Here is a 25,825-nt window from a genome sequence, read left to right as displayed (position 1 = left end):
TATGTTATTCATAGCCTGTCTTTCTTGCTGAGACTCAAGACAGATTTCACAGTCCATATGACTATAACAACATAATAACAACATTCGATTTCTATACCGCCCTTCAGGACAACTTAACACCCACTCAGAGCAGTTTATGAAGTGTGTTACTATTATCCCCGCAACAAACACCCTGCAGGATTTTCATGCTAGTGATCTGGCAATAATAATATTTGATTTATATACCACCCTTCAGGATGACTTAACACCCATTCAGAGTGATTTATGAAGTATGTTGTTATTATCCCCACAACAAACACCCTGTAAAGTGGATGGAGCTGAGAGAGCTCTGAGAGAGCTGTGACTAGCCCAAGGTCACCCAGCTGGCTCCAAGTGGGGGAGTGGGGAATCCAACCCGGCTCTCCAGATTAGAGTCCCGCACTCTTAATCACTACACCAAACTGGCTCTCTGCTAGTTGTACTGCTTTATTGTTTAGCATATAATACAATTATTATTCCCAGGGGTCATTTCGTAGAAAAAGAGCTGGAAGAACTCATTAGCATAACTCATTAGCATATGCCACACCCCTTGGCATCACCAGCAGTGTTCTATTAGCATAACTAATTACATGCCACACCCTCTGACATCACCTATCCTGGCTGTTTTGGACCCAATCCTGGCCATTCAGGGCCCAAAATGGCAAAAAGGGGCTGTGTTGCAACCTAGCCAGAAGCAGCAGTCAGTTGGACAGGCAGGCAAGTAGTCACAGCAAGCCATGGGTCAGAGCCAAGGTGTCAGTCCAGCAGAGGAGCGGACAGGCGGGAGTTCAACAAACAAGCCAGGGGTCAGAGTCAAGGAATCCGTCAGATGGAGGAGCAGGCAGCAGGGAGAGTCTAGGAGGCAGGCCAAGGTCAGAGTCCGGTAAGTCATTCAACAGGGCAAGGCACTTCCAGGCACAGGACTCTCATTTTAGAGAGTGGTGAAAAAACTTGCTTCCACGCTTGACTTCTTCAGCTTCTCTCTCTTATACTGTCCTAGCGAGGACCAGGTGTTGTCTCTTTGCTTGATAGCTCCAGCTGGTGTTGAGCCTGCAAATCAGCACTCCTTCTCCCCTCCCACAGAGCTTCCTTTGCTTTATTCTTCCTCTTCTCTGCTGGCCCAGGGAGCACAGGCTTCTCTTTTGCTCTGGGGGAGTCTTTGTTTCCACCAGCCCTGCACAGAGGTTTCTGGCTGCTCCTGCTGAGTTTCCTCTGAAGCAGCAGCTGGCTCTGGCTCCAGAGTAGACCCTGCTGGCTCTTCCATGGCTGGCTCTGGCTCCAGAGTAGACCCTGCTGGCTCTGGCTCCAGAGTAGACCCTGCTGGCTCTTCCATGGCTGGCTCTGGCTCCAGAGTAGACCCTGCTGGCTCTGGCTCCAGAGTAGACCCTGCTGGCTCTTCCATGGCTGGCTCTGGCTCCATAGTAGACCCTGCTGGCTCTGGCTCCAGAGTAGACCCTGCTGGCTCTTCCATGGCTGGCTCTGGCTCCAGAGTAGCCTCTGCTGGCTACTCTTCCTGCTCGTCTTCTGAGGAGGACTCTGGGGTAAGGTGGCCAGTCGAGGCTGAAGCTGACTCACGACAGGCTGAAAATGGTTGAAAAGGGACCCAAAATGGTCAGGATCAGGCTGCTGGTGAGCAGGAGAGTGACCCACCACCTGTCAGAGGCCCAATCCGGGCTGTTTCAGCCCCAATCCAGGCCGAAACGGGCCCAAAATGGCTGAGAGTCAGGTGGGCAGGGCCACTTGTCATGTGATCTCTTTGGAGAACTGCCTGAACTGCATTCCTGTGCGTTCCCCCTCGAAATGAGCCCTGATTATTCCTAATGATATTTGCTCTTTATATAGTTGCATCAATGTGCTCATGGCACTTTACAGAGCATAACATTCCTGTACAGATGTAGACCTGTTTCCTTGCCTTGGGCAGATCCTGATCTACCCAATTCGCATTGGCCTAATACATAAATGAAGGCTTAGCTGCATTTATACAGCAGTTCAAAGCATTTCCAATCCATAATTGCAGTAACCTTTCCAACAGCCCTGCAAAGTAGGCTAGTATGGTTCCTAGGAACAGTTCATGCCATTTGTTCACTGTTCAGTGCTGCACCTCCCTACACTACAGGAAGTCCTCTACCTCAGTCAAACGCTCACCAATCACTGATCTCTTGTTCTCTGCCATCCCTTCTGCAATATGGGAATAATCATACTGCTATGCGATGAAGGGTGTCTCAAGTCATAGCTGACTTATGGCGACCCCTGGTGGGGTTTTCATGGCGTGAGACTAACAGAGGTGGTTTGCTATGGCCTTCCTCTGCAACCCTGGGCTTCGTTGGAGGTCTCCCATCCAATTACTAACCAAGGTCAACCCTGTTTAGCTTCTGAGATTTGATGAGATCAGGCTCACCTGGGCTATCCAGTCAAGGCAATCATACAGCTATATTTTTACAATATATAACACAGCCTCCTACATCCAACAAGAACCACTGACAAGGTTCAATTAAGTAGCAAAAATACTCCTAGAAGAGAGCCATTTTGTACAACAGCTTGGTGGAAACCATTGAGGCCAGCCCGGCAGCCGCCTCGGGTGCTAAGGCCCTGGAGGGGGCGCTGGCCCGGGGGCGGGGGTGCATGCCATGGAGCTCAGTTGCTCTGTGCTGCCGCTGCCGCCGCTGGTGGCACACAGCTGCAGGCCAGGTGTGGCAGGTGGCCAGGGCAGCATGTGGAGCATCTGAACTGGAGGGCTGGGAGGATGCACGCTGCCATGCGCCACCCCGGCCGCCTGCCGTGCCTGGCCCACAGCTGCTGCGCCTGGCCAGGAGCACGTACTGGTGGCAGCAGCGTGGGGCAGCTGAACGGGCAGCCTTCCGTTCAGTTGCTCTGCGGGCCAGGCGCAGCCATCAGCCGGGGCAGCTGGCTGCACCTGGCCCGCAGCGCAACTGAATGGGAAGGCTGGAAGGCCCCCCATGCGTGCGCCAGCCCTGCGTGATGATGTCACACACAGTGATGTCATCATGCAGTCTGGCATGCGCGCGCGCGCACACACACACACACACACACACAGCAGCAGCCTTAAGCTGCCTCAGGCGCCAGCAATGCTGGAGCCAGCCCTGGTGGACACAGTATTTGTGCCGAAGTACCCTGCAGAGAAGTTTCCTTTCTTTGAGGAAAGATTGTTAGCAGCCAGACCCCTTCCTCACACTAAGAGGGCAATTTATGGGGGGAGGATCATAAATGCCCCTTCCTCATGTGCCATAAATCCAGCGCACTACCTAGCCCAAGGCAGAGTGAATGCCAACTGGGCAGCAGCCTGGAAAACTACCAGAACATGAGTCAGAGGCAGCTGACTGACTGACGGTCCCTCCACTCCTCGGAGAGACGCAGGGATAATGAGGTTTCCTAAGCAAACTCTTGTCTAATCCCATTGCCGCACTGCCACACTTCTCCTCATCCACCTGTCCTAATCAGAGCTACTCAGCAAATCTGGTAGCTTTCCCATCTGGTGCTGACCAGGCCGTCAAGCAATATTTTCACCTATAGTTTATCCCAGATAATCACTTCGAGCCTCTCCCCACGCCACTGTCCACCTCCGGAGACAGCCATTAAGCCATTTGTTTCGGGGACAAAGATGCCAGCTTACCCCATGGAGCAATTCACCCCAGGGCCAGTGTGCCCACTGAGGCAGGTCCGGCCCCCTCCTCGAGTGCTGAGGTGCTGATGGGGGTGCCGGAGGGGGTGCCGGGGGCGGGGGCGCGTGCCACAGAGCTGGCGTGCCTGGCCTGCAGCTGCTGCAGCCTGCCACCCCTCCCACCCTGCGCCACCACCGCCGCCACCAACACATGCCTCCAGCCAGGCGCAGCAACCGTGGGCCAGGCACAGCAGGTGTCCGGGGCGGCGTGCGTAACCTCCCCAGCCACCCGCCACGCCCAACTGGGAGCGTGGGCAGCCTCTGCGCGCCGTCCCAGCAGCCCGCCAGCCAATGGGGCTGGCTTGCTGCGTGATGATGTCAGACGCAGTGACGTCATCACGCAGTCCAGCGGGTCACATGCACACACTCTGTGTGCGCACGCATAGGGGCAGCCACAGGTGCCAGAAACCTCAGCGGCGCCCCTGATTCACCCTATAACTGGACTCCCCAGCTATATGTGTTTGCGTGTTCTGGATCTGTCCACACACCCTCAAATCCATTTGAGCATCTTCTCTTCTTCCCTTCATGAAAGGCTGGTTATTTTGCTGCTGTCTTCGTGGACTTCTCTTTTCAGGACTGGTAATTATTGCCCTCCCTAAACTGCTTTCTCTCCTTTTGCTCCCTGATTTTCTTAGTTAGCCTTGTATGCATGCTGTATGTTTGTCCTTTTATTTCTCTTTTAATACAAAAACCTTTCAGTTGAACGTCTGCTTTGAACATCTGCCTTGACTTGAGAGTTCTCTAAGGGAATAATCCCTGTAAACATTGGTGGAGATTCCTAGTTACCCTCTCTCACTTGCCTCCTTAATTCCCCCAACCAATTAAGGAGATATCCTACTTGGGTAACAGGATAAGTCTACCTACCGTTTAGCACTCTGGTGATAAAGGAAGGGACTTTACCATTTAAAAAAAAAATGATAACTGGATAAACACATAGCATGACTCAACATATAGGCACTTAAAAGAGCTGGACTCTCTTGAGAATGGCCTGGTATATTAGGAAATGGTTTATTTAAGCCAATTATATAATGGATCTGAGAATAAGAGCTCCAAACTGCTACCCAACTGCATGCAGCAGATCAATTTTTTTTTTAACCAGGAATAAAATATCACCGAACACAGATGGCTTGAGATTGCATAACACCAAAGACATGAACAAGAAATGTGCTAATTCCCACAAGTGTTTATATACTGCTGACCCTGCTGAAGAATCAGACTGAAATTCTTGCTTAGATGCATATAGGCAGCCCGGGGAACAGTCTCAGCAAAAAGAAGAAGAAAAGCATCAGAAACTCCTAAGGGGAGAGATAACCAATGATGAAATCAAACATTATTAAACTAAAGAACCATAAAGCCGCAAGCCATGATGTCTTTGCTGGGGACACAGTTTAAGGGCTCCCTGTTGCTTTATTGAATGTCTTTTGTTAATAATATGCTGAAGGGCAGTTGTATCCTTGGAGGGAGACCAGCTCAAAGGACGAGAAGGACCACAAAGTCGCTGGTTCATATTGCATCTCGGCCAGCAAACACATTCTCATGCATCTGCAATATGGGGGTAATAATGTATACCATTAATTTATTCATCTGTCTAAACCATTTTTCATCCCATCCTTCCCTCCAAGGAGCTCAGGGTGCATGGCCCCCCTCCCCCATAAAAATCCTCATTACGAGCCTGCAAGGCTGCAAGAGAATGACTGGCCTGAGGTCACCCAGCCAGTTTGTATGACTGCCGGCATTTGAACCCAGCTCTCCCCTGTCTTTGGCTCCAGCAGCCTAACTGCGACACTACACAGGCTCGTGCTGTGGGCAACTGAACCATCCCTTCCGTTGCTGCTCTACCTGCCTCTCTGCCCCGAGAGAGGAAAAAGCATTCCTAAAGGAAAGGAAATAAGATTTGGGCATCCTGGGAAGGGGCTGTTCCATGGTCAGCTGACAAGGGAGGAAGTCTGGCTGAGATCATTGCTGGGAGCAACCAGAGGGGCTGCGGCTCAGGGGCAAAGCACTTGCTTTGCATGCAGAAGGGTCCAGGTTCAGCATCTCCACTTAAAAGGATCAGGTAGCTGGTGATGAGAAAGACCTCCCCTTGAACCCCTGGAGAGCCCTATTCTCACAGGAGAGATGACTGGCCTTGGCCTGATGCAGCAGATGGCAGGGTCACCTGAGTTCAGAAAGGTTGTATGAGGCCTGGGATTCTGCTGAGATCCCACTCTGGGGTATTGCTGTGCCAGGGGAGACAGAGGCACTCCCCCGCTGGCTGCATTTTATCATTCTGCGTAAGCCCCCTTGGGAATCCTTCAGGATCAAAATGTGTGTAGAAATCAGCCAGCAATTCAATCAGCCCCCTGCTCCAAAATGTGGGGGCACAAAATCAAGGCTCTGAAGCACAATCACTCACCATAAGGTAGCGCCGGGCCTGTTTGTCCTCTGCCAGAGGAAACCAGGTTAAATCTGTTTCCTCTCTTCCCGGGCCGACAGTTTCCCCTCTCCATTCAGGCCTTTGGGGCTCCCTTTCCTTTGCTTTTCATCTGTAGCTTCCCAGTCACACCCGCTGGATTTCTTTCTTAAGCAAATTTGTGAATCCTGCCCCTTCTGAAAAGGAATGCCGAATGAATGAAAGGCAACCCTACAAAATGAAACAAGTTAAACCACAAAAGCGGCAGAAATCCCCCAGAGCAACCCAAAGTTTCCAAAAGCCGGGTGGAAAAGTGCAACCATCTTATCTACGTAGAGCGGGAGGATGACTGAAGGTAAGAAATTATGAGGAAGAAAGTCAATGTAGGATGAAAATGATGCAAAGTCTCAGGGCAGCAGAAAATCTTCCACCAGCCTCCACTTGACCGTGATGCCCTTGTTTTCCTTGCAAAGGCTCTTGCACAATTCTTGCGCAGTTTGGATAACAGAGGCCCTTTTTATCTGGGATCTCCCACATCCAAAGCATGCACTCTTCCGCTGAGCTGTGACCCGACCTTATCCAGACTGAATCAAACGTTAACAGGTCAAATCAGAAACCCTGACCCTAGCGGAGCACTGCCCAGCAGTTCCCACATCAGGTCTGTTGTATTTCACATGGGTTGTTTGCTACAGCCTCTCCCCATGTTTTCTCGCGGTATTGGGGTGCTACTATTAACCTCCTGGTTTTCATCTTTCTCAAACGTGCTTTGCTGCAGTTTGGGGAAAGATCACAGCAAAACAGGGGTGACACCCATGTGAGTGGGGAAGTCTGGATTGTACTGGCCCTGTCCACATACAAGCCATTTGCTCTGTCCCTCGTGATGTTCATTCCCACCCACCCCCACTATGAAGGGCTTTTCCAGAAAAATCAGCAGCTGACAATGTTTTATGTTATTACATAATAACAATCTCTGGGTCCTGTTCTCTGAATTGTCAGTTTTCTTTCTTTTTTTAAAAAAAGAAAGTCTCCAGCACTTTTCATTACAGTGATATGCTTTTCCCCTTATACCTCCACAAGAAAAAAGGCAAGAGACGTTTTAAAAATGAAAGCTGGGGATTCAGAGAACCTGATCGATCGGTATAATATCATTATAATGATATAACTAAATGTCACTTTGGGATTTCTTAAAAAAATGCTCCTGGTGGTGCAAGGGGAAATGACCACTGGGGGGAGGGAACTGGGGCAGGCAAAAGGTGGGAAACCTACCATGTAGGAGGCCCTTTGTTGCTGCATTAGCAGTAGGAAAACCACAGAAGCCTCTCCACCTGTGGAAAACACCTGTAATTTTGCAGCTGTTTTACAGCAGTCCATTCTAGTCAGTTTCATATAAAGGAGAAAGGAAGAACTAGCTTTAAGAAGGACACCCTGGAAACAGATCTGTGTTTTGTATCTCATTTGCACAAAGTTTCCATGGGATCTTCCAGATACTTTTGTAAACAATTCTTTCGTAGCTAAGCACAGAAGGGACATGTTGATACCATTCTTACAACCAGGGCTTTCCCCCCAGTAGAACGCAGTGGAACGGAGTTCCGGCACCTCTTGAAAATGGCGGGAGGACAACTGGCGCGGAGGGCAATCTCAACTCCCCTCTGTCTGGAGATCAGGGGGCGGGGCCACTGGCCACGTGACTGTTTTCGCTGAGGGAGATTTAAACTTTTAAAAACTCCCGCCTTGTTCCAGCTCACCTAAAGTGACATCATTGACCTTGGGAGCATGCGTGCACTTTGTGTGCGTACATGTGGTACCAGGGACACTACCTCCCGCCAAGAGTTTCCCCCTGTGCTGGCAACCCGCTGAGTTCCAGCACCTCTTGAAAACGGTCACACGGACGGTGGCCCCGCCCCCTGATCTCCAGACAGAGGGGAGTTGAGATTGCCCTCCGCGCCGCTGAGCGGCGCAGAGGGCAATCTCAACTCCCCTCTGTCTGGAGATCAGGGGGCAGGGCCACCAGCCATGTGACCATTTTCTCCAAGGGCAACCTGCTGCGTTCCACCACCTCTTTCCCCAGAAAAAAAGCCCTGCTTACAACACAATCCATCGTTCTGGAAAGCTCACCTTCACTGCGCATTTTGAAATCGCAAATCAGACCCGTTTACTTTGATGTCATGGTATCAAAGAGCAGGAGAACTTGTGTTGCTGCAAAGACTGAATCATTCAGTTCAAATTGCTCCCCCTTCATACAAAAAGGGCATCATTTTGTTTCCTATGGGCTTGTGACATTCCTACTCAACATTATCCTCTACAATACAAACCATCCCTCTACCACTTGGTATTTTGTGAAAATAGGCTCCTCATGTGCTTGAGGGCTGTTTTGAACAATTCTCTTTCCCATTCTGCACTTGGTGTTAGGGTTTACTTCACTATTTTTATTTCTTTATTAAACCAACAGAAGAAATGCCCTTCGTTTTAGTTCCCCAACAGCAGCCAAGGAAGTGAAGAAGGTTGGGGTTGATTGCTGGCAACTTGGGAATTCAACCAGCCTCCAGGGGCTTCACATACCCTCCACCCCTTTTCTCAAGGATTCCCCTAGTTGTTAAGTAACTAAAATGCCCCCCTGGGCACAAGCAAAGGACTCTATAACACTCTCTCGAAGCCAGCACATTCTTTCAATACATTTAAAAGGCACACTTACCCCCTCTCCTAGTGCAACTCAACATTTCTACAATATATTGAGCATTCTAAACTACACAGAAGAAGTCCTCTGCCTGTGCCATGGGGTCTCTCCTGCAGCCCAGGTTTACTCTTGCTAAGTTACTGTTGCTAAGAGCTGCTTCTGTCAGCCCACCAGGTCTAGTTGCTGCCCCTCTAGAGTAGCTCGGGTGGCCCCCCAGCATCCACAGTGTGCAATTCACTGCAGGGCAAATTGTGTGCACACACATTTCTGGGCTGCTGCTGCTGCTGCTGCAGTCAGATAGGAGGGCATACTAATAGAAATGCAATCCTGCCCTCAAGTCATAGCTGACTTACGGTGACACCCCCCCCCCTCAGTGGGGTTTTCATGGCAAGAGACTAACAGAGGTGGCTTACCGTTGCCTGCCTCTGCAACCTTGGTCCTCATTAGAGGTCTCCCATCCAATTACTCACCAAGGCCGACCCTGCTTAGCTTCTGAGATCTGACAAGATCAGACTCTCCTGGGCTTTCCAGGGCCGTTTCCAGACGGCCCCCCGCCTCGCGAAACGTCGCGCGTCGTCGCGCGTCGTTGCGCAGAAAACGCGAAATATCGCGTTTTCTCGCGCGAGTTTTGCGCGACGTCGCGCAAAACTCGCGCGAGAAAACGCGATATTTCGCGTTTTCTGCGCAACGACGCGCGACGACGCGCGACGTTTCGCGAGGCGGGGGGGCCGTCTGGAAACGGCCCTGGTCAGGGTTATACTAATAGACCTAGTTCATTTATTGTCTGCTGATTATTTTTATCATCGTTATTTATGGTTCACTTTTCTCACTGAGGCTCAAGGCGGATCACAAACTACGACAAAAACACTTCAATCGAACAGCAGGAGGGCTACAATATACGACGAAATGACTGCAGCAGACAAGCAAGACCAGCACTGCCCACTCAGTCTGACCCTACGTGCACACCTTTCCACTCCGTGGCCATTTGCCTGCCTCTCAGCTTGCACAGAGGAGGGAGCAGAGCTAAGGTGTGCTGTGTAAGGAGAGACTTCTGACAGAGCCTCCACTGCTGTTGACTTTGGGAGGGGCACGAGCCTACAAGGATTTTGCCTCTGTCCAGACTTGCATGGACAGAGATCAGTCAGCCCAGCCGGCGTCACTGCCTGGCCTTAATGATTCTAGGGACCAAGATGAGAGGGCGCGTGAAAGGGAGCCACGATCCTGGAGAGAACTAGCCGAGTATTAAAACCCAGGGCGGCAGGCCATTTAAGAACAGCCACAGTAAGAAATGGCACAGAAAAGCTCTTTCCATACTTCAGTCTTCCACTGCAGCAATCACAGGACTCCTCCATTGCACGTAGCCAAGAAAGCAATTAGCCTACCTTGCAAGGTTGATGTAAGAACCACCAGCATGAGAATCGCGCAGAAAACTGTAAATTATTTGTTGACTTCATTCATACTCCACCTTTCTCCCCAGTGGAGAACCAAACAGCTTGCACATTCTCCTCTCCTCCATTTTTATCCTCACAACAAACCTGTGAGGTAGGTTAGGCCGAGAGGGGGTGACTGGCCCAACCACATATTAAATCACACCATGAACCCAGGAGGACTCAGAGTCAAAAAACACAGAGCAGTGAAACAGTTAAACGCAGCGGAGACAAGCATGCAACGGAGGATTCTCCACTGAGCTGGAAATAATGAGAGGTGCGCTAGTCTGGGTGGCACGCCTTTTGGCAGTAATCTGGAGGGTATGGAAGGTGGTGGGGAGGAAGGCAGATTTGTCTTCCTGTTGTTGCCAGCATCCTGGAAGTGTGACTTCTTCTTCACTTGCAGTCCTTGGCAGAGGAAAGGAGGATGATAAATTTAGCAGGCGACTTTCCAGGGAAGCGACGCCGATGAGCAAGCGAGATGGGTATCTTCGAGGCAAACGTGTGTTGGTATAAATAGAAAATGCACCCAGGACTTTGGGAAGAGGAGCCAGTTTAGCAAAACAGACTCGGAAAAGTGGGAGTAGCAGTTTGTAGGAACTTACCAAGCAGCGTTACAGCGAATTGGTTCACCCAGCCCAGTAATGTCTAGCCCAACTGACGACAGTGGCCCTCTGGGATGGCATGGCAGGCAGAGAAAGGGTTTCCCCATGCTTACCAGCTAGAGATGCCAGGTATGGATTGCCAGCTTCTTGGCTAGTCTCTGTTCCTGTGCCTTTAGCAGGAGCTTGATCTATTAGTAGTGGGAGGGGACAAGCAGGGCTAAGGACCCAGGAGCAATGCAAGGCCGTTTCTTTCTAGTCAGTTGGCAACCATGTTTCCGATAAACTAACTCAGAATATTCTGTTTGCCAGCCACGTGCTCTGCCAATGGACTGTCTCTGGTTATGCTCCCCTGCAAAACCCTGCAAGTAGAAAGTTAGGTGTCAGGGATATCCTTTCCACTACAAAATCCTAGTTTATGCATGCGTGGATTTATTTTGCACGGGAGTAGGAACATTCAAGTGCATGACTGCCAAGAGTCCCAATCTGCTATTTGTACAGAGCAGATCTTTAGCAAGCCCTCTTGGGTGCCCCCTCCATGTTTCACATCACATGTAATGCGGCACTGCTGCCGCCTACTAATTCAGGCCATTGTTACATCTAATCCTGACTAGTAAAGGGTCTCCAAGCTCTTGTGCTGAGCCTTGGCAGTCCTTTTATCTGGAGATACTAGGAGATTGAATTTTCAGCCTTCTACATGCAAAACATGCCGTGTACTGCTGAGCTTTAGCCCCTCCCGGATTTCTCCTTCCCCGTCACCGCAGATTCTGTACTGCTCAGTCTGGTTTCTATTCTATCATGAGTGCAACCGGATCTGTTGAAACCCAAAACCTCATTAAACACAATGTGTGTGTACTCTTTTGTGAGAAGGATACTTGAGAGTTTACTCATGCCATACTCTTGTTCAGGCAGGACAGATTGTATTAGAGTCAGGGAAAAGCCTTTAGCATTGTGCAAGGTAAGAGGGGCTTAGGAGACCACGTGGAAATAGGGGTGTCACAAAGTTGTGTTGGATCAGAATAACTGCGCTCATACATAACCCAGTCAACGTGATGTTATGAAGTGCTTCCCAACAGATTTCTGAGGCAGGAGATTTTAGTTTCGTAATGGTCCCAGGTCCCCAGGTAGGGGTGGGGGATCCACCCTCTGCCCCCCCCCCACTCACCTGGCTGGTGAGGAGGGGAAGGCAGGGCAATGGGCCTCCTGGGCATGCTCCCGGGGCAGCGTGATGACATCACTCCAGGGAATGACATCATCACTCCACCCCAGGAGGACGATGATGTCACATCCTGGAAGTGATGTCATCATGCAGGCGAGGGAGCGCACTCCCCCAATATTGTAAGAAGCCTGGCATTTGTTGTGAATGGGTCTGTGCTATAAGCTTGGCCCGGGGGAAATCAGAGCCCGTGGCAAGGGCGGGTAAACAGAAGGGGGAATGTGTTCTAAAGACGGCTGCTGTGCTGATGCCTCCTCCTCAAATGGGCCTTGAATCCCAGGGAATGGTTTTGTTTCAAGTGCCCACCTAAACTGGAAGAGACGAGTGAGAAGGAGGGAGCAGAGAGCCACTGGTGAGGGCTGGTTGAAACATCTTAGTACAGGATCAGTCTCTGCCTCTGGGATCTGATGTGGGATAACAAATAAAGTTGCAGTGCCTCTGATGTCAATATGTGTGCGTTAACACTAAGGCGTTGTGCAGTGTACAGCCTGACACTGGGCCTGCTGCAGTGCCTGAGAGATATTTTCAACTGTTGACAGCAGACTGTTGATGAATTATGTTTTAAGTACATTTTTAACCACAAGAACAAAACACCCTCTTTGCTTTTCAATCAGCGCAAGGCAGCAGGTTGAAAAGAAAATGTCTGCGGCACATAGAAGAGCTTTCAGCCATGTGTAAAATGTGTGTCTGAGAACTGGATGTGAGAACTGAGAGTGTTACGAGCACGTCCCTGTTTTTGGCACCAAAGTGTTGGAGGGTGTAATAAGCACAGCAGCAGCCCAGAGCCCCGTGGAAGTGGAAGCTGGCTGCCTGTGAAAGCAGGTGGGGGAATCCCTGATCCTACATCAGTTTCTAAGCAAGTTGCAGCCTCCCCTCCAGACGACACCCCAGTTTTGGTTCATTCCACCCCGTGTTCTGATTCTGCCTGCCCCAAACCACACTGCAGGCACATGCACAGGGGCTCCGACAGGCACAGGCAGTTGCAACAGTACCTCATTCTCTTCCACAGAGGAAAAATCAGCAGCCCTTCCACAGAGGAAAAATCAACAAAAGAGGATAGTTGTGAATTTCCTGCACTGTGCAGGAGGCTGGACTAGATGACCCTGGAGGTCCCTTCCAGCCCTATGATTCTAAACTCTGCCTCGACCCACCAGGATAGTGTTTCATTCTAGGGCACCTGAAATGGCTTTCCCTCCACATCAGGATCCTATCGCAACAGAAGGGATCCTAAAATAATCAATGCTAATCTAGCAGACAAGCATATCTCCCCCTCCCTAGCCTATCTGTTATATATTGCATTTTATTCCTACCTTTCCTCCAAGAAACAGAGTGGCAAACAATGTCCTCCCTTCCTTCATTTAGCTTCACAATAACCCTGCGTGGTACGTGACACCATGTAAGAGTGACTGGCCCTCTTTGCTGCCGGCTCAACTGCATATCACAGTTTTCTCTTTGTTCAATGTAAAGTCCCCCCACCCCGTTTTCTGTTTTTTTAAAATTTTGAATAGTTTTCACAACAAAACACGCAATACAACAGCTTATCTAACTAGCATAATTACAAAGAGTGAGTAAATCTGAGTAACAACACATTTTATGAAGTTTGCATGTCTTATGCAAAAAAGCTGCTATAGCACAGTGGTTAAGTGTTTTGGCTGTGAATCAGCACTCTGCTGGTTCAAATCCAGTTACTGCCATGAGCTCAGCAGGTGGCCTTGGGTCAGCCACTCCCTCTCAGCCCAGATCCCCAGCTGTATTGTGGGGATAATAATAACACTAACTTGTTAGCTGCTCTGGATGGGGCACTAATCTGTCTAGAAGAGTGGTATATAAGTGCAGTTGTTGTTGTTGTTGTTGTTGTTGTGTAAAAAGTAGTCAACCGTTTTGTGCTAACTACATTTTTTCAACCACTTTCAACAATCATGTCTACCAAATAATAAAACAAGTTCCATTTGACTTCTTTTTTCACTCAATATATCCATCCTCTAAGCATTTGAAGGACTCCAACCTCAGAACGATCCCCCCCTGCACCTAATGAGATTGACCTAACTGGATCAGGTAAGTTGTTTCTATTCAAAAATATATTAATTAGGGGTAATATGGATTTTTAGGTAGTATTTCCTTTTCTGAAAGGAGATATAGGAAACTTCCATGAATCTATCATAACTCTTACATGACAGATACTGAGAGCCAGGGCTTTTTTTCAGCTGGAACGCGGGGGAACGGAGTTCCGGAACCTCTTGAAAATGGTCACATGGCTGGTGGCTCCGCCCCCTGATCTCCAGACAGAGGGGGGTTGAGATTGCCCTACGTGCCGCTGAGCAGCGCGGAGGGCAATCTCAACCCCCCTCTGTCTGGAGATCAGGGGGCGGGGCCACCAGCCATGTGACCATTTTCTCCGAGGGCAACCCACGGAGTTCCACCACCTCTTTCCCCAGAAAAAAAGCCCTGCTGAGAGCGATACGTCATTTCCCCCCAAATAAAGTAGTCCCTTTGGTACTGCTTTGCCAAGAAAGAGGGGGAGGAGGGGGAAGGAGAGGACAGAAACTTTAACCCTTTCCTCCCCTGCCATTTTCTTGATGGAAAAAAGCCAACCTACAACTGTTTTTACCCCTGCTGAGGGGAAAAATACAAGTATCAGCTTTCCCCAGCAGGAGACGAAGCTGCTCAGAAGAAAGTGGCAGGGGAAGACGGGTTAAAGTTTCTCCCCTCTCTCCCTGTTCTTTTTCTCCTTATATTGATAAAGCAATGCTGGCAGTTACATCTGCAAAAGGAAAAAAAGATGTTTAAAATAAATCCAGTTTATGGTAAAGAAATCCCACAATGATCAATTCTGGTCAAGTAGGGATTTGAACTCAGGTTTCCTCAAATCCTAGTTTGAAATGGATATTGTTATACCGCACTGGCTGTGCCCCAATGCAGCACTGACCACGAAGCCACAACACAGAGCATGTGTGCCTGTGGTTACATATTAAACAGATCATGCAAGTGAGCCAAACCACACAGTGGAAGGGAAGATTAACTCTTGGACGTCCCCCCCCCACACACACAAGTGCCAATGGTAAGCAGATCTAGAAAGGGTTTTCTTTCAATGCTCCCATGCAGTTCTGGATTTCAAGGGAAGTTGCTTCTAGGTGTGAGGCTGAATTTGGAAAAGTGCTGTACAGTGACGCAGCCCTCCCCACATGCAGCCCTTGCACTCCCAAACCATACCAGTTTGCACAATTGCTGCAAGCCCAGACAATTTGGATGTGCAGCGACAGAAGGAGAGAAAGAGAGCGTGCTACTGAATGGACATGTATTACCCCTCGGAGAGCATTTGACTTGCTAAACGGAGCCCAAAATAGCGACTTCTGAAGGAGCCTGCCCGCTTTTTATAGCTGCCTATCAATTCAGAGAGAAGCCGCATCAGCTGTGCTGGCTGCCTCCCTGCAAACTTCAATGGCGAAGGGATCTAAGGCCAGGAGGGGGCTGCCAGAGGACCGAAAACACTAACCTGGATAGCTCTTGTGTCTTTAGCAGCAACTTGAGGGGAAACAATCAGCTTTTGAAGCTTTTCACTGCAAGGAGGTAGACGTGAATGCCTGTTTATGTCTGTGCATCATGCTGCTGTCAGACACAGGAACAAGGGCTGGTCAAAAGCTAGCCGCTCCAAGGACCGGCCTGAATCAAGACTACTCCCCCCCCCCCCCCCGCCTACACACATCTAGCTAAAATATTGCTGCGTAAATCATAATGAAATAAGAAGATTTTAAAGTTCAAAAACACCACCACCTCTATTCCTTACATTTAGCTAAAAATAGGAAATGAAATACACTAAGTTCATGTAATTCATTAAATATATTAAGTGTTTTCCTGCCAGGATGAATTCAGAGGCAAGAGTAAAGGAGGTCTTAATGGCCAATACTAGTTATTTTAATAAATTCTGCAAGCTCCAAGAAGGCTCCGAAGAACCTTGCTTTTACAACAGAGGAAAGTCATGTCTTCGGTCCTGGTGAAAACAGATTCCAGAGGCGTAAGGTTTATAATGTAACCAGGCAGGGAAATGTTCAAATAAACAGCACTCCTTGATCTGGAATATTATATCCATAAGCTGCTTCTGTCTTTCGCTATGGCTTGGGTAAACACAGGCATACCAAAGCCAACTGAAAAACCACTTGGCCTGCGAGGACAACATTTACCCAGTTGGTCCCAATAAAGGCTTTTCTTTACCACTCCCACAGATTTTCAACATGCATCACAATTGCGTTATCAGATAACACAAACTTGTTCTCTTCATTCCCGGATTAAATTTGCAATGCAAAAGCAAGTAGAAGGAAGCAAATGATTAAGCTTCGGGATAACCTAGACTTCTGCAAAAAAGGCCCAGGAGAGCAGGCTGGAGATGCCCCATTTGGGTTTCTTCTCATCCAATGGAAAAAAACCTGCCTGCAGAGCTGACTTTCCTGCCTTCTCAAAACTGCCAATAAAATGGCTCTACTCATGCCGCCGTGTGCTGTACACAGAAGTAACAGCACAGAGGGGTGCTGATCTGTGCAGAGGTGTGCACCCAGATACAGCTTTCTCTTCTTTCTCATTCTCCCTTCCCCCAAGGGGCACCACCCTACAAAGCAATGCACAAAACTCTCTAAGTTAGAGCAGCTAGGTTGGGAACTTAGTTAGTTGGGAACCAAGTTAAAGCAGCTAGGCTGTGGCCCAAGCAGCTGCTCGGATTGCTGGGTGGTGGCACTATCACAGAAGATGGCACCATCTGAAAGCCAGTGTGGCATAATGGTTACAGAACCTGACTTAGGATCTGGGAGACCCGGTTTCAAATCTCCTTTTCAGCCATGAAGTTCCCTAAGTAACTTTGGACTGATCGTACTCCTTCAATCTAATGTACCTCACAGGGTTGGGATAAGAACTATTAAGAACTGCCCAGAGTTTCTTGGAGGAAGGGTGGAATTAAAAAAAAAGATAGATCTTTGCAACTGCAGCCCTACACAAAAAATCCTGTTAACTGCATGGACTGATTACTTTAAAAAGATTGGGATTTGTTAAAACTTCAAGCAGATCAGAAATGCTCCCCTATTTACTTCCAGTTATCTTATCAGAAAATGTTTGAGCTGTCTAAATACTTTTTTTTATCTAGCAGTTCCAAAGTATCGTCATTTTTTCTGTTACTCAGATGTAATGCTGAGAGATGGGCTTTTTTAGTAGAAATAAACCTCCCCCTCCCGAAAAATGCTACTGTACTTGTTGTAAAGATCAAGTTGACTCAACCACAAATATCCTTTCTAGTTGTCCTCATTATATTCTATTTTGTAACCGATATATTTCTCCCTGGACTGACCTGCTACGGAACATTTCAGAATAGCAGAAACTAAAGATCTTACTGTCAGGTAAGATTTAAAAAGTGCACATGTGATTTAGTCATAGCCAGGGCTTTTTTTCTGGGAAAAGAGGTGGTGGGACTCAGTGGGTTGCCCTCGGTGAAAATGGTCACATGGCTGGTGGCCCCGCCCCCTGATCTCCAGACAGAGGGGAGTTGAGATCGCCCTCTGCGCCACCAAGCGGCATGGGGCCACCGGCCATGTGACCATTTTCAAGAGGTTCTGGAACTCCGTCCCACCAGGTTCCAGCTGAAAAAAAGCCCTGGTCATATTTATATGTGCAGTTATAAATCACCCACAAAATACTCTGAAGTATGGCTTGTATGCTGTTAAGTTACAGGGAACAGAAATACAAAGGAGGTATGAGTGAGGTGGGGCCTCGAGTTCTCCAGGAATTACAACTGATCTCCAGGCTACAGAGATCAGTTCCACTGGAAGAAATGGCAGCTTTGTGATGATCTCTGCCGCACCACATCCCAGTTGAGCACTTTCCCCTTCCTCAAACCTCACTCTTCCTAGGATCATCCTCCAGATCTCCAGGAATTTCCAACTTGGAGTTGGCAACCCTACAGGGACTCATTTTGGCTCTTAGAACTTATGCCCCCTCCCCCCAGTAATCACTCTATCTGTACTGGGTACAGCTAGAAGTTATCCCAGCCCAACCTGTCGGCACGTACACTTGTGGGTTAGTTCTTTCCTCCCTTGTCCTTTCCGTAGCTTATAATGTGAATTCAATTTTCATTCCAGGTGCTCAGTGTGGGGTTTTGGCCCACTGCACTTTCTGGTTATAGAATTTGGGCTCTTGGAAATTTTGCTCATTTGTGCCTTTACAAGTCCATGGTTACACTTCCTTGGTGAAAAACTGCGAAGGAATGCCTCACGTGACCAGCCACCTGCAATTCCAGCTTGCAAAACATGCTCTGAGCAACGGACCCACAGGAAGAAATTATGAGGGGCCAATGGTTATGCTGAACGTTTGCTTAATCTTGTGTTCCATCCAAAACAGAGGAATGAAATAGCCTCACACAAGAGTGATGGATGTGTTTGGTGCAAGCTGATGAACTGGCCCTCGTCCATCGGCTGTTAAGGATCACTGGTTAGTCAAAAAGAGAGCCTTGTGGGAGACAGGCAGTAACCATGGCGATGCTTCTTCATCCAAGCACAAGAACATCGAGGCTCACCATCCAGGTGTGATAATGATCTCTTTCCTCTTGCCTTAAACGAATATACAATCAGATTCAGCACAGGCTGTTCATTATGCACCCCAATGCACACGGAATTTTAGCCTGCGTGGACTTGGACCCAATTTAAAGGTAACACCACTGGGCAAAAAGCACTTAGCCCCATGTAGGTGTTCTGTGTGGCTGGCATTGTGTTTAAAAAGGCACTTAGCACATCCGCTGGTCCTTGGCACACGGGGCTGGAACATCACCAGCCGGTGGCCCAGGTGGACGCATTACTGCAGCGCTAAGCCAAATGCACACAGGCCAGAGGACGTGGAAAGCACAGTTTCAATGTGATGCCTGATCACATGGAAGACCCATGCAGGTAAATAATTTCCAGGCATTTAAAAAGAATATATTTTGCAGAAGGGTCATCACTCCTTAGAATCCAGAAACAGTTGATGAATGGATTTGTAGCTGACTTTATTTCTCACTGATTGAAATAAAATTAGCTCCCTGTTCCTGGAGCTTCAACACAGGTGTTTTTGGGATGCACTGATGGCAGTGGAAGGTTATTTGCAAGGGAAAGAACCAGGGCTTTTTTTCGGCTGGAATGCGGTGGAACGGAGTTCCGGCACCTCTTGAAAATGGTCACATGGCCGGTGGTCCCTCCCTCTGATCTCCAGACAGAGGGGAGTTTAGATTTCCCTCCGCGATGCTGCGCAGAGGGCAATCTAAACTCCCCTCTGTCTGGAGATCAGGGGGCAGGGCCACTGGCCATGTGACCATTTTCGCCAAGGGTGATTTAAACTTTAAAAAACTCCCCCCTTGTTCCAGCTGACCCAAAGTGACGTCATTGTGCGGTCGTGAGTTCCACCACTGAGTTCCACCACTTCTTTTTCCCAGAAAAAAAAAGCCTTGGAAAGAACGCAAGTGACTGCTCTTTCGGCTCAGGTCCAGCTATAACATGAAACTCTGGTTTCATGTGAAACCTGGATTTGGCACACAGACAGTCACTCGTGGTTTGCCTTGACACAATATTGGTTGCATTTCCTTCTCCCTGCTGCCTGGTTCCCAGAGAAAGAGCCAGGCTTAATCCAGGGTGTCTGCATACAGACACCCATCAGAACCATAGTTGAGACTAACAGCAGCTAATAAACCCGGATCCTGATTTGATGGCCCTAATTGTTGACAGTGGAGTAGCGTGCGTCCAGGCCATCACGCGAACTAGAGGTAGTTTAATTAAACCGTGGTTTTATGTAATGTCTGAACTTGGCCAGTGCTTTCCTCCACCTCAGTTTTCATTCTGTTACAGTAACATTCAGAACCCAAATAGTCCCCTAAGGCAAGCTATCGAGCCTTTCATTCTCAGACCCACAGGTTAATAATGGACCTAGTCAATCAACCTGTAGTTGTATTGTCGAAGGCTTTCACGGCCGGAGAACGATGGCTGTTGTGGGTTTTCCGGGCTGTATTGCCGTGGTCTTGGCATTGTAGTTCCTGACGTTTCGCCAGCAGCTGTGGCTGGCATCTTCAGAGGTGTAGCACCAAAAGACAGAGATCTCTCAGAGATCTCTGTCTTTTGGTGCTACACCTCTGAAGATGCCAGCCACAGCTGCTGGCGAAACGTCAGGAACTACAATGCCAAGACCACGGCAATACAGCCCGGAAAACCCACAACAGCCAACCTGTAGTTAATTAATTTACTGATTAAAGCAGTTAAAGCCCTTTATTAAAAATCTGTTGGATACAACTAAATATTTTTATAGGTCTATGTTAGCTTTAATGAACTTTTTTTTTCCTATTTGCAGATTTATAGAAACAGGCTGAAATTTTTGGGGATGAGGAGAGAGAGAAACCTTCCACTACCAACATTGCTATCTGTAAGACGTTTTCACCTCTGCTGTGGGGGAAATACGGGTACCGATCTTTTTAACCACTCTAAACATAATCTCTAGGGCAGCGGCCCCCAAGCTTGCAGCTTCCTTTGGAATCCTGACGCAGGGTGGTGGACGCAACCACAAAATGGCTGCCGCAGGAGGTGGAGCCAACCAGAAAATATTAAGGAGTGAGGTTAAGCATAATTCTCAAAGTGACTCTTCAACATTTCAGGCAGAAGCTCTACTTAAGAGGATGCCTTTTAAAATGAACATACTGTTTTAAAATATTAAAATATTACCTACAGTCATGCAATGAATATTCCTGTGCTGTTGTGGCATTTTTTAAAAAAATCTGGACAGTCAATCAGACTTCCAATGGCCAATCAGAAATCCTGCTGGGCAAAAGCCCTACCCTTCCCTGCCCACTTTCTAAAACTGCTTGGCAAGTGCCAGAAAAGATGTGGGCCACAGGCAGCCTGTGGGCACCACATTGGGGATACCTACATTAAATGGTTTCCATGATCAATCAATCAATTTCTTTATTTGGTCATTGACTATATAGAGTGAAATCATAGGAAAATAGAATTGGTCCAATGATTAAAATTTAAAATCCATGCAAAAATTTCATGACGAATTCTCCAGGCCACTGAGAAAAATTTAAGGTTTCCATGTTTATTTAAGGGAGAGGCGTAACAATTAAGGCCAGGGGAAGTGATTTTGCTGGGGGAAATCTCTATGGAGATAGGGTGCAACATAGAGACAAACTCAGATTCTGTGCAAATTTGAACTCTGTTAGAATTTTAAACCCCAAATCTGAAATGTCAAATTAAAAAAAATTAAGACTTTTATTTAAAGTTAAATGGTTCCAAGTGTATTTTTCTTCAATATAGCTAATGTAACCAGGAAGGCTCAAAACTTCCACACTCATGATTTTCCTGCAACTCATGATAGGGTAGCTACCATTTGATTGACACAACCATTCACAAGGTTCTGCATACCTGTTGAAATCGTTTCAAGCTTTGGTTTCTGAACGGCCAGGTCCCCTGCGTTCTCGTTTCAAGGAGGGAGCCCAAATGGGTGGTGGTGGAGGTGCTCAGGTCCTGAGCTGCAGGTTCGGAAATTCCTGGACATTTGGGAGGAATAGAGCCTGGGGAAGGACCTCATCAGGGTAAAGTACCAGAGCTTAAACCGTTCAAAGCAGCTATTTTCTCCAGGGGAACAGATCTCTGTCATCTGGAGATCCGTTTCAGGTGGGAAGCCATGCTAGTCTGTAGTAGAAGAGCAAGATTCAGGTCCAGGAGCACCTTAGAGACCAACTAGATTTCCAGGTTGGCAACCCTACTGAATCCCTTTGGTGTTATAGCCTCCCACCCCCAACAAACCCAGTGACATGATATTGTGGTTTTCCCTATGGGAGTTCTGGCCCTACTGCTTCTGTTTATCCCCTGACCTTTTCATTTTGCCTTTAGTTTTCACTTCGGGTTTTTGGTTTCCCTCTGGGTTTTTCTGGTTCTTTTGAGATCACTTTTACCCTGATCTTTTTCTAGAAGCCAATCTTGAGTCATTTTTTGCTTGTGCGTAAAGTTGCTTTTGGTTTTGTTTCTCCTGCCCATCCCCACCCAACTCCAACCCACTTTTCGATGATTTTATTGTGGGACCGCCTCCTCCTACCACCTTCCTCTTCCTGGTTTTGTTTAGATCTCTTTTTTTAAATTGTCAATTTTATAGCCATTGTAACAGCATATGCAGCAGATTCTCTGAATTCCCAGTTTTCATTTTTTTAAAAAAAAAAATTAGATCGCTCCATGCTGGAGAGAGACCCTTTCCCTTATATCTCTGCAATGGAAGGGGCTGACTTGCTTTTTCAAAAAATGAAAGACGGGAACTCTGTGAATCTGCTGCATGTATTGTTACAATGGTAGGTCTATGTAGCGCTATGAAAATGATGATTTTTTAAAAAAAACCTGCAAAAGCCCTCTGGGGAGGGGGTGGCTGGCCGCTTCTAGTGCTAGAAAAAACAGCATAGTTTGAAAAGCACATAGCCGCTGCTGTTTTGGACTCTGTCCCAACAGAGGTTGGTTTGCCTTGCCTTGGAACGCCAGCCTCTGCCTCCAAGACCAGGCTGGGCAGTTTGGAATGCAGTGGCAGGGGGCGGGGGATAAGTATGGGTGGTGGAGCTGTTCCCCTTTTAGGTTTCCCCGTGCAGACCTCCCTATGTGTTCATTTTCAGTCTTTTTTTAAAAAATCAGTCCTTATATCAACATAACATTTTAAGCATGCACAAAAATACAAAAGAGTGGGGAGAGCAGTGACAGCATCAATGATGCCACGGAGGACAACAACATCCTAGTTGAAAATCCTGATTATTTACGAGCCAAGCAAGAAGTGACGAATTACACTTGAATGGCAAGTGAACAGACTCGCGTGTATTCCTCCACTGTTCACTTGCGCTCTACTTGCGCTCCACTGTGATCAAGTGGAGCGCAAGTAGAGCGCAAGTGAACAGTGGAGGAATACACGTGAATCTGTTCACTTCCCATTCAAGTGTAATTCGTCACTTCTTGCTTGGCTCTAAGGCACACGAAGAACAAACAAAATCAACTCACAGCAACGGTAGAAATGCAAAGGGAGGGCAGACATGCAGAAGAACCATACCCAAACCGATTCCAATGCTTGGGGACCGACTGCTAAGAAAACCAGGAATAAGCCGAGAGTGTGAAAAAGCCCTCTATCATGCTCATTATGGTTGGATCCAGGGCTTTTTTTCAGGGGGAACGCGGGGGAACGGAGTTCCGGAACCTCTTGAAAATGGCCACATGGCTGGTGGCCCCGCCCCCTGATCTCCAGACAGAGGGGAGTTGAGATTGCCCTCGGCGCGGAGGGCAATCTCAACTCCCCTCTGTCTGGAGATCAGGGGGCAGGGCCACCAGCCATGTGGCCATTTTCTCCGAGGGCAACCCACTGAGTTCCACCACCTCTTTTCCCAGAAAAAAAGCCCTGATTTTAATCATATGTACTCTAGTAAGACATGTGTATTTTGCTGAACTTTGTTTGACAGTTTGTTAGATCCCTCGGCGCGGAGGCCACCAGCCATGTGACCATTTTCTCCGAGGGCAACCCACTTAACTCACCAAAGCCGCCTCTCCCTGCCAGATGTGATTCAAGGACAACACTGGTCTACCTTACAGGGCTGTTGTGCAAGAATTACAGGCATCATGCACAAGAAGAGCTTTGAATTCTTAGGGGGAAGTACTGAATAGATGCTATATATTATTTTTCAGCATTCTTGCTATCCTAAGTATCTTTGTTATCCATCAGAGCAAGGCAAAGAAGGAGGGGGCCATGCCCGTGTCACCCTGCCAAGCTGAACACAAAAATTCTACCGTACAAAAAAAGTGTGGCGAAATAGACACCTGGACCCATCAGACATCCTTTTTACCTTACATTCGACCACACGTCAGCACCCAATATGTGGTACCACCTTCCCAAGGAAGTGGCAAGAAAATACAGATAATCAAGTCCCTTTGAGGTGATGGCAACACCACTTAGGGGGGCTTAGGTGTTGATAACGGGCTCTCTTTAACACCTGCCAAGCATGAAAGGTAAATATACCACACCCCAGGTGTAGCTATGTGGAAAAAATGGTTATCAGTATCTACCTGAGTACAAAGGTGAACAACTCCTTTCACCCACTCAGTTCGCATGTTTCAGGGTGGCAGGATTCTGGTCCAGGGCCCACTTCCCTCCCCTGCACTCCGCTCCCCCAAAATACTGCTCCATCCTCCTCTCTGGATAACTCCCCCTCCCCTTTTAATGCAGGGAGCAGGTTTTTCTAGAGTTTTCCTCTTTTCCCGGAGCTTTTGTGAGCACCCCCTGCAGTAATCTTCTGACCCCCTATTACAACATCTGGGCAAGATCTACCAAAGCTGGGAGGTAGGCACCTTAGGGCTTATCTATAGCAATAAAACATGCTGGGGAGCCAATAACTGCAGGGGGGGGAAGCCAAGGGAAAGAAAAAGATTTTTAAATGATAAGAAATACTGCTCCCAGTCACTTCCTCCTTATATCCAAGCAAACAGTTAAGTTTTTTTTTTCTAAATCCCAGCGTTCTGGACATAACCAGCGTCCCAAGCAAGGTTCCTTCTACCGGGTGGAGCAAGCTAAGCTGGAGTGGTCACAAAGACCATCTTGGAGGAGTAGACGAGGTCCACAATGTAGGCGATGAGGTTGAAGATAGTTAGGAAAGTCACACCAAGACGATTGTTCCACTCGCGACACAAACCTGCATTGCATGCGTAGGTCCTCGAAAAGTCCCTGAAACTGTAGATGGGCCACACAAAGGTAGCCGTTATATACATTAGCACAGCCAAAAAGTTGTAAGCCACCAGGGCCTTCTCCAGGGGGAAGGGCAGGGAGGCGAGACAACGTCCCACAGTGAGGATGATGATGAACATCGTGATGATGAAGCAGATGCAATAGACGGCCACGCACCACTGAAGGCCAGCATAGGACCTATAGGACTTTGTGAAGTCTACCAATGAGAAGATGAGACAAGCAACATATGCCTCAAACACCTTCAGGAGGCCAGGAACGGTCGCCAGAAAGCTGCTGACCTCCCCGGATTTGGCTCGAGTGAGCCCCACTTCGATGGCGTAAGCGATGAAGCAGAGGCAGGACATGGCGGTGGCTGAGCCTTTGTAGGCACAATCCCTGCCTGAGCAGCTGTTTGCGATGAAGACCGATGGGTAGACCACGGACGTGGTGAAGGTCATGAGAGCGGCCAGCATCGAGAAGGCAGAGGTGAAGTCCTGCCAGGAGAGGGGCAGCGACTGGGCCAAGCCGATGAACTCCACGAGGATGATGAGAAGCGTGACGACAAAGCAAAAGCACCAGGTGAACATGCACCAGACCCCGTTGGAGCCGTTGTAGCTGTGGTAGACGGAGACCAGGCTGAAGGCCGTGCAGGCGAAGAAAACCTCAAAGAAGCGGACCACTCCCAGCGGAGAGATCAGAGAGCGGGTGTTCAGCTCGAGGGCTGGCATGATGCCCTGGGCACGGTGGCACCGTGGCGTCAAACTGCTCTGCGCGGGGTGAGAAGAAGCCTAGCTTGTCAAGGGATGAGGAGCTGTAACAAGGCTGTCCCAAGTCGATAACTGCATGCGCGGCTTGCAGCTTTGGGAGCTGCTGATCCACGGAGTAGGAACGCCCAGCCAGAGCGGGTATGATTGATACCAGGAGGCGGGCCCTGGGGTTGGCACTTGGAGACACCTGGGGCCATGCCTGGGCAATAAAAGCCAAGTGTCTCTGCCTTTGCAAGGAAGTGACACGCCCAGCAGGGTGCAACTGCTACCACATTCCTTCTCCACCGCTCTGGCTGCTCAGTTTTCCAAACTCTGTCAGGGCAG

The 25,825-nt window shown here is 48.5% G+C and overlaps 1 protein-coding gene and 1 long non-coding RNA gene across 3 annotated transcripts; both read right to left on the bottom strand.

Annotated features, from left to right (window-relative positions):
- Positions 1-4,708: 4,708 nt before the first annotated feature.
- Positions 4,709-9,313, bottom strand: LOC129340561 (uncharacterized). Of its 2 annotated transcripts, none has more exons than XR_008598028.1 (4): positions 9,234-9,313; positions 7,356-7,414; positions 6,093-6,286; positions 4,709-5,239 (listed from the first exon to the last, which is right to left on the bottom strand). It is a non-coding gene; the product is annotated as an uncharacterized LOC129340561 (long non-coding RNA). The 2 variants fall into 2 exon arrangements; XR_008598027.1 differs by having other exon boundaries at positions 4,709-4,992.
- A 14,074-nt stretch (positions 9,314-23,387) lies between these two features.
- LOC129338295 (myeloid-associated differentiation marker homolog) lies at positions 23,388-25,606 on the bottom strand. Its single transcript, XM_054992391.1, has one exon. It carries the CDS (start codon positions 25,460-25,462, stop codon positions 24,581-24,583), a length of 882 nt encoding a protein of 293 aa, XP_054848366.1. The 5' UTR covers positions 25,463-25,606; the 3' UTR covers positions 23,388-24,580.
- Positions 25,607-25,825: the final 219 nt, after the last annotated feature.

Source organism: Eublepharis macularius, chromosome 12 (assembly GCF_028583425.1).
Source record: "Eublepharis macularius isolate TG4126 chromosome 12, MPM_Emac_v1.0, whole genome shotgun sequence".
Classification (NCBI taxonomy): Eukaryota; Metazoa; Chordata; class Lepidosauria; order Squamata; family Eublepharidae; genus Eublepharis; species Eublepharis macularius.
This window is presented reverse-complemented; position numbering and strand designations above follow the sequence as displayed.

Excerpts from the sequence above, each read along its gene's own strand:
- LOC129338295 (XM_054992391.1), bottom strand. The coding sequence starts at position 25,462 with ATGCCAGCCCTCGAGCTGAACACCCGCTCTCTGATCTCTCCGCTGGGA.